The sequence below is a fragment of the Saccostrea cucullata genome, unplaced genomic scaffold, assembly GCF_032062105.1.
Source record: "Saccostrea cucullata isolate Sc308-1 unplaced genomic scaffold, CSIRO_AGI_Scuc_v1 ctg20007, whole genome shotgun sequence".
Taxonomy (NCBI): Eukaryota; Metazoa; Mollusca; class Bivalvia; order Ostreida; family Ostreidae; genus Saccostrea; species Saccostrea cuccullata.
The window spans coordinates 1-8,227 of NW_026937741.1; the positions used below are offsets into that span (position 1 = coordinate 1).

General features: G+C 34.7%; 1 protein-coding gene across 1 annotated transcript; it reads right to left on the minus strand.

The window, feature by feature from the left end:
• Positions 1 to 531: 531 nt before the first annotated feature.
• On the minus strand, positions 532 to 7,303 carry LOC134248746 (uncharacterized; the record flags this gene model as incomplete). The annotated part of the gene is made up of 6 exons (XM_062731144.1): positions 532 to 832; positions 913 to 1,030; positions 2,608 to 2,814; positions 2,940 to 3,062; positions 3,273 to 3,482; positions 7,093 to 7,303. Coding segments are annotated over 6 exons (1,170 nt in total), but the record flags the coding sequence as incomplete, so codon positions are not given.
• Positions 7,304 to 8,227: the final 924 nt, after the last annotated feature.

Genomic DNA, 8,227 nt, shown 5'->3' on the forward strand with positions numbered 1-8,227 from the left:
GATATCTGATAATTGGTAGAACATTCGCCGTATCTTCGACAAAAACGGAAGACGCTCAATATTTTATTACGAATAAACGAAAATGAAGTGCCCCCTAACATTGAACGACGCATTTATTTGATGGCAGTATCCATTCATTTTCTTCCTGTATATTGTCATTCTCTGAACTCGGAATTTTTGTTAATTATCCGTTGAAATGAGAAATTCTTAACAGTTGCTGTTGGTTCTTTTTGCAGTTTGCATTAAAAAAAATATCTTAAAATATCGCCAGAAAAGACATTTGGACCGAAATAAACATCAAATATATATTACAAGCTAATTCCATGTAGTCCCCACAAGTAGAAGCTCTAGAAATTGTAATGGAAAAGGGGCCATAAGAAAATATGCCGTTTCGGAGTTTATTTGAAAAATTTGTTAATCTAGTATAGATGTATAAGCAATAAGTATAGATTTATAAACAACTTTCGACAAATATATGTTTCTTGTTATCATGTATTATTTTATTTTTCTTCATCTTCAAATAGGTGGCAGCTAAGGTAATTTTCGTAACCGGGAGGACAGAGACACAGGCACTATACTCATAACGTCAACGCCGATCAGAAGACCAAGATCTGAAGACACAACGCCTGTCACCAATACCAACAGCAAAACTAACACCAACGTCACCTCAGCTAATGCTCCAGGGGCTACAAACACTGCAACTACACCATCAACCCCATCAATAACATCCCCAATCATCACCCCAGGCACGAACACCTCAGCAGCACTAACGCCACCCATGTTGGCAGGCCACCCAAGCACGCCGTAAGACACAACAGATAACACTGTATACCTGAGAACCATCACAAACCAGCTAAAAAGCCTGCAAAATACGGTGAACACAATCAGCCAGGATTTGCGCTTTGCTCACACCAAACTTGACGCTGCCAATCGACGGATTCTGCGGCTAGAGACAATCGCAAAGGAACTAAGCGAAGCCAGACCCGAAGAACCAGTGGCTCCAGACCCGAAGAACCAGTGGCTCCAGAGACTGACGATGAAGATAGAGAAAACTTCCAAAGTCGGATTCTGGAAGATCTTCGGATCGCAGATATTATCCTGGCCAGTCTTCACCAAGAAGCAAACAACCCTGGTCATTTTGCGTGTCTTCTAATGAAGAAATTGTTCGAGGAATTGTTCGTGACGGACACCAAGGTGAAATTCGACTGGTCTGGTGGAGGATCAAAGGAAAAAAAGAAATTGGACGTCAGACGGACGGCTTTTCAGACTTATGTCGAACATTTTCACCCGGAAGTGAAAGATACAGCGATCTGGGGGGATCGGGTTGTTGCCAGATTACGAGTGCCTCCGACGCTTAAAGAAGCTGAGCAAATCCAATATTCAGGTTACAGACGACAGTAATGTGCCTTTTCAAAAAGATGCAAACTAGATACGACCACAACTTTCCGGAGCCCAAACTGTACAAGAAGAATTACCCAGACCACAAGTTCTCTGACCCCTCATCGAAATTCAAGAAGAGCAACCGAGACCACACGAACCCCTCACTGCCATTCTGTGCGCAGACGTATGATAATCAATTATATTGACAAACAGTGTCTCTTTTGAGAAAATCTAAATGGAAATAGAGGATCTACCATGATTTGTAGTTGGATATGATTTTTATCCAACAAAATATGTGTGTGTATGTGGTGTTTTGACCTTCCTTTATATTTCCTCGGTAGAATACCAGGAAAATGAGCGTTGTAGCCATATATGCATTTACCTTACTTTTTAGCTCACCTGAGCTAAAAGCTGAAGTGAGCTTTTCCGATCACCCGTCGTCTGTCCGTCTGTAAACGTTTCACATTTTCAACTTCTTCTCAAGAATAACTGGACCAGTATAAACAAACTTGGTATAAAGCATCCTTGGGTAATGGGAAATTTAAATTGCTAAAATATCCCCTTCGAAGGGGAGATAATCAAGTAAATTCAAAAATAAGGTGGTGTCATTTAAAATCGTCTTTTCAAGAACCACTTGGTCAGAAAAGCTGAAACTTATGTGGAAGTATCCTGGGGTAGTGTAGATTGTAAATTGATCAAATCAAGACCCCTGGGGGTAGGGCGGGGCCACAATAGGGAATCCAATTTTAACAATGAAGTATAAAGAAAAAAACTCTTAAACTTTTCTTCTCAAGAACCACTGGGCCAGAAAAGCTGAAACTTATGAAAGCTTCCTTTGGTAGTGTAGATTCAAAATTGTTCAAATCATGACCACCGGGGTAGGAACGGGGCCACAATAGGGAATCCGGGTCTTGCAGAAAAATATATAGTAAACAATCTTAAAATTCTTCTCAAGAACCACTGGGCAAGAAAAGCTGAAAGTTATGGAAGCATCCTTGGGTAGAGAAGAATCTGATTTGTTCGAATCATGACCCTTTGGGATTGGGCAATGTCAAGATAGGTATTACAAAGGAGGAAATCTGTTATAACAGAATGGTCAAAGTTACTCAGGCATTATGTGGCCCATAGGCCTCTTGTTTATTAATACCTGAACCGTATTTGGTTACAATGTAATGATGATTTTTTTAATTGTCGAGCTAAACTGTAAACAAGGGGAAACTCGAATACCTGCATCAACGTCTGCGTCATTCAGAAGAGCTTGATTTTGGCTGGCGCTTAAGGCTATGTATGCTAATGATGTTGTTGTGGCAAGACCAAAGGGAATGGCAAACCAACAAAGACCACCCGCTAAAATTCCGATTACACCTTGTTTTGGTTTGGCAGCAACACTACTCTGCCAGTAGGACTGGTCTACGAAAATTGTCCCAAAATTTCCTAAAACGAACACGGGTATAAAATTAGAAATGTTTCATGTAATATAACTTTATCAAAAAATGATGGGATCATACATGTATTCCTTTGTTAAATTTCGAAGATGTATAATTTAATATATCCCATACCCACAATGTTAATAATTCCAAACATAAGGCCTTGTTTAGACTGAATGGTGAGAAAGCTGTTCTGATAATTATCATCTGGTCCTTTGCTACACGAGACTAGGGCGTACACCTTTTCAACTTTACCTTTAAAGTACAAAAGCAATGAATTGAAAAATTATCTCAACATCATAGTATAATTCACCGACTTTGTTAAAACATTTTCTATTTTAGTCTGCTCTGTTTTTGTTCTAATCTTAATCCACTTTAATCATTTTATAGCTCTAAATACATTTATTCATGTCTTTAAAGTGATAACAAGCGACGACTTTAGGGTTATGTAGTATTAATCAATACCCAATGAGCCTGTACTCTTTTCGTTATTGAACACATTCATGACAAAGACCATTATGAGGATGTAGATAATTCCAGTGTTGAAGTACGATACATAAAAAGTTCCACCGAGTCCACCTATGAAAGAATACGCCCCGATAACAGCAGTCACAAGAAGAGTGGCGTATTCCACGCTAATGTCCTGAACAAGGCTCTTCATTACCGCAGCGCCCCCTGCAAAATGATGAAAAACAAATAGATGTTTTAATATTGCAACAGTCCACCCTTTGAGAGGAAAAATATAGAATTTGGAGCATAAAAAATTCATGCTTATAGAAAGGGCATTTTGTAACCTTTTCAAGTGCGAGATGTAACAATTTGTTTATTCTTGCTGATTGTGTGTTTGATAATATCTGCACCCAAGTCAGTAGGGTTATCACTTGAATTATATTTAACTGAACGAGTTTCAGAATGATGAGGGGGTGGGGGGAAGCATTAAGAAGGACGAGAGGGGCCATAGGGAGTTATTTATAAAATTTAATTTTAAAAACTACAAAGCGTCTTGTTATATTATACACACATAATTAAAATTTACACTTGACCTTTTGACCTCGTATAATATTTTATTAAGGCCATAGGGAGTTGTGGTATAAAATATTGCAAAAGCTCACAAGATATGTGTGTCGGCGTGGACAATGAAAGCTCCAGTTTCCAACTGAAGATCATGTATTAAACAACCAATTTATAAAAATGATCAAAATAAACAATTACAATAAAGAGTTACTAATAAGAAAGAGAAGGATATAACTTTTTTCATAATTAAAAGTTACATTGCATCCACATAATGTTAAAATTTTTGAAAAGTACTTGTATATCAAACTTCAAGGTCATTGTCAAGGTCAAAATCATAATTATGATAATTTTAAGCAACTCACAGGTAATGTACATGTGAATATAAGCCCTGTCTCTTATCACTCAAAAATCTAAGGTTAATGTTTTTGTCACACGGACACAATGAATTTAACGTCCCCTCGCTTTGGAAAGCAACACACATAATAAAAGTTTTACTATTGTGACCTTTTGAACAGTACACTTAGAGTTTTTCTAGAGATTCCTGTCAACTATTATATAAGTGTTTATTCCCATATTCGTGGTGGTATTGTTTTGTAAAATGTTTGTTTTATATATGCCACTTCTAAGGCATAGATTAAAAGAGAGAGGAAAAATATATACAAATTCGATATTTAAGATTCAATCTTTGGATTTGGGACCCACGAGAGAGAGATAGAGAGAATGTTACAATTAAGAATTCGGTTTCAATTCTTTGATCAGAAGATGAGACAGTTCAAACAAATTAACACATTTGAAATAAAACAATTTAATGCAAAAATATTGACAAATTATCGACTTTAGGATATATTTTTCATTAAAGAAAGTTGGTTTTGTAACGATGAAAGCATGATTGTATTATGCTTAACTTACCAAGTAATTTATTATCGATTCTTGTGTCAGAAACAGAGAAATTAAATCAAAGTTGTATTCACAATCTATATTCTTGCTGTGAAGGATTTAGTTTTATTTCTTAATTGAATGTGAGAACAAAATTATATTGTCCAATCTTTAAATTTATTTTATGACCTTTGAAGGCAGAATACCTTTTGCCGTTTTCATACTAATAACATTGTGTCAAATGTTATATTTTCTATTTTCCCGAATTTCAAAAACTTTTTTAAATGATTCAAACAACTTACACATGTATTTTTTAATGGGAACAAATATTTTTGACCATGGATTTAGCTGAAGTAAAAACAATTAACCTTGGTCATGAACTTTGAATGGAGCTTGAGTTTTATATGAGTATTTCTTGAAAAATAAAATAATTGTGTACAATTAAATTTTAAAATTTCATCTTCACCCTGAATTTGGTCCTCAACTTTATGTTCGAATAACTTAAGGAAGTACAAAACACCCATGATATTTGTTTCAACTGATTTTTATTAAGTTAAGAAGATAGATCAATGAGAAACATGACTGTAATGTCAATAAACAATGATCTTACTAAGGATATTAATAACCCGTGACACGTTTTTTCTTTCAATATTTAACCAAAAATTAGAGAATCTCATATACATGTATTGGTCATTTGAGACTCAATAAATGTTCTCTGTTATACCTTTAAAAATTGTTCCTATACAGATCTATATAAAAACAAGTCTAACATTTCTATTGTTTTGCCAAGCGGTCATAAAAAATCGATGTTGGACCGCTGAGTGAGATGTTGGACCGCTTGCGTCACAGAATGGGCGGAGCTAAAACTGATTTTCATTCAGTGATGTTTACAAGTGACGGACCTGAAGTTATATCACAGTACAAAATACATGTATGTAAAAAAAATTAGAATGAAAGTTATAACAAAACATTTATTGACTATGTTCTCGGGCAAAATGCGTTTTGTCGACACTCGAACCAAACTGTCTACCTTCGGCCTAACGGCCTCAGGCAGACAGTTTGGTTCTTGGATCCGACAAAACGCATGTTGCCCTCGAACTTAGTAAATAAATGTATAATGTTCCATGTAATTTCCATGTTATACATGCACGACAGTTCATAAAATAATTTAAAGTATCTTTTGATCCATTTACAATTGAGATCTGATATTTGGAGATATTTATAAAACGTCCCCCCTCTTTATACATAATGAATCAAGGATATATGTGTAGAGGTCAAAAGTGAAATATTTTGATGTCTTCTACTGAATCTTTTATTATTTCGCTCTTAATATTATTTTTAAATCGCCAAAATATCGTAACTATCATATTTTAATCTGGGTTCTATTTCAATCATTCTGTTGATTTCCTATAAAATTTGAATACAGATTTTTCTTATGAGAAAATTGAACATCTAGCATATTTACATGTGAATTTTCGAATCCTGGGCTATGTATGCTATTTTTTTTCATCACATTTTACTTAAATATACTGGTATCAATATAATTTACTGAATTTTATTAGCAAACAGGTTGTTTTTTTTTTTTTTACAAACATCACAGATTTCTAATAAATTGATATGTAACTTTAGGGGGGGGGGGGATACACATTCTGTGATACAATGTAATGTCTGAGTTCAAAATTCTGTCTGATAAGGCATACTTGAAATATTTGTATAGGCACAAAGAATGTGCAGTTGAATTTTTTTATATTATAAATAAAGAGAAATTTTGTATCCTAGAACAAAATGTCAACAACAAAAAATAAATTGGAGGTAAAAATTGGCCGAACTATTTTGTATTACCTTAAATGGGTCATAAGATTTAATTGGTTGAAAATACTAGAATTTGCGAACAAAATATTTTGATGATTTTCATATAATTGGTCCCTCTTTGGCAGAAAACTTTCCCTGCGTTTATATTTTGATAAATGAAATGTTTTTAAGGAAAGAATAAATCACAGGAATCCTAAAAAAAATCTTATATTTACTGTATACAATGTAGTAGTAATATCAATCATAACCTGAGAGTTTTCTTAGTGTACAATAACATTGCATGGTTCTTTATAAAGTTTCATAACTCGGGGTTTCCAGTATGAACAAAGAAATATCCAACATACAATGTATCTTTCACATACTTCATATTATGATGTACGTGTTTCTCTGCCACAGCTGTTTTTGCAAAGTCTTATATCTCTATTATTAACTACTAGAATACTGTCTTTATAGACGCATCAAAATCGATTATACATGTGCACATGGACAAGTTAAATTATCATTCATAACAATAAACAGTATAAAGTCGGATAAACTACCTCAGTATGAATGACATTAAACTACAAAATTCTATGAAACATACCCAGCATTAACATAGCTGTCACAATAATGTTCGTCATCAGGGCGAAGGCACAGTAAATTTTATGAGTCCTTGACCCAAACCTGGCCTTAATCACCTGGAGAAAAGTTTTGGCACCAGGGGCACGGATCTTCAATTGAACGGACACCATTGAAAACAGCAACATTTGTATAGAAGCTCCAGCCGCATACCAAAAGGGACCGCTAATACCATACTGAAACGTATAAGGTTTACATTAATATCAGTATGGAAATACATTTTTAGCTCATTTGTCTCTACTGTTGAAACCGGAACAGGACTATAGATTTCTTGCGAGTCTATCAGTCCCGTCTGCCTATCTGTCTGTCTGTCAGTCTGTCCAACTTCAATTGGTTTTCCTTACTTTTTTCTAAAAGCTATATTAGGCTGATTTTTGGTTTTGTGAGTGTATCTTCATGAGTTAAAGATAAAGTTTGCATTTCGTTCCGCGCAATAGGTTTTTAATTGAATTATGGCATTTTTAAAAAAAATTATTTTATAATTATGGCATTTTTCGAGCTTGTGACGTCTCTTATGCAATACTATGAGCTTGCTAAATCAAACTATTTTTTGTTTTTATGTAATTTCTTGCTATTCGGGCCAACGTTGTACAGTGGTTATAGCGTCTGCTCTAGAGTCGCGAAGTAAGGAGTTCGAATCCAATTGTGGGAGCTGGTGACCGGTCCTCCGGATTAGACGTATAAACGGTTTTCTTTTTCACTGTCATTCATGACTGCAATGTCATGGCATAAGAAAACAGCTATATACATGAATTAGTGTGTCACGAAGACTATTGTGCAGCTATTGACATGAATTAGTATGTCACGAAGAGTAGCTGATTCACTTATTCGTATCGTTTCAAAAATTGAAATATAAATTTAAAGGGGCATGGACACAGTTTCCGGTAAAATTTCAAAATTTATTTTTCCATTTTTACAAATTTTAAAAAGAATCTTTCTAATTATCATCAAAAATTTGAACGTTAGTTGTCCAGATACAAGACAGATTTAGAGCTCCAAACATTTGTTATGTAAACAAGGTCTGTGTCATGTTTTTGTTTACTCGTGTTAATATCATAATATGTGTTCGTTCAAAGCAGATAATTTTCAAATAAAAGTTA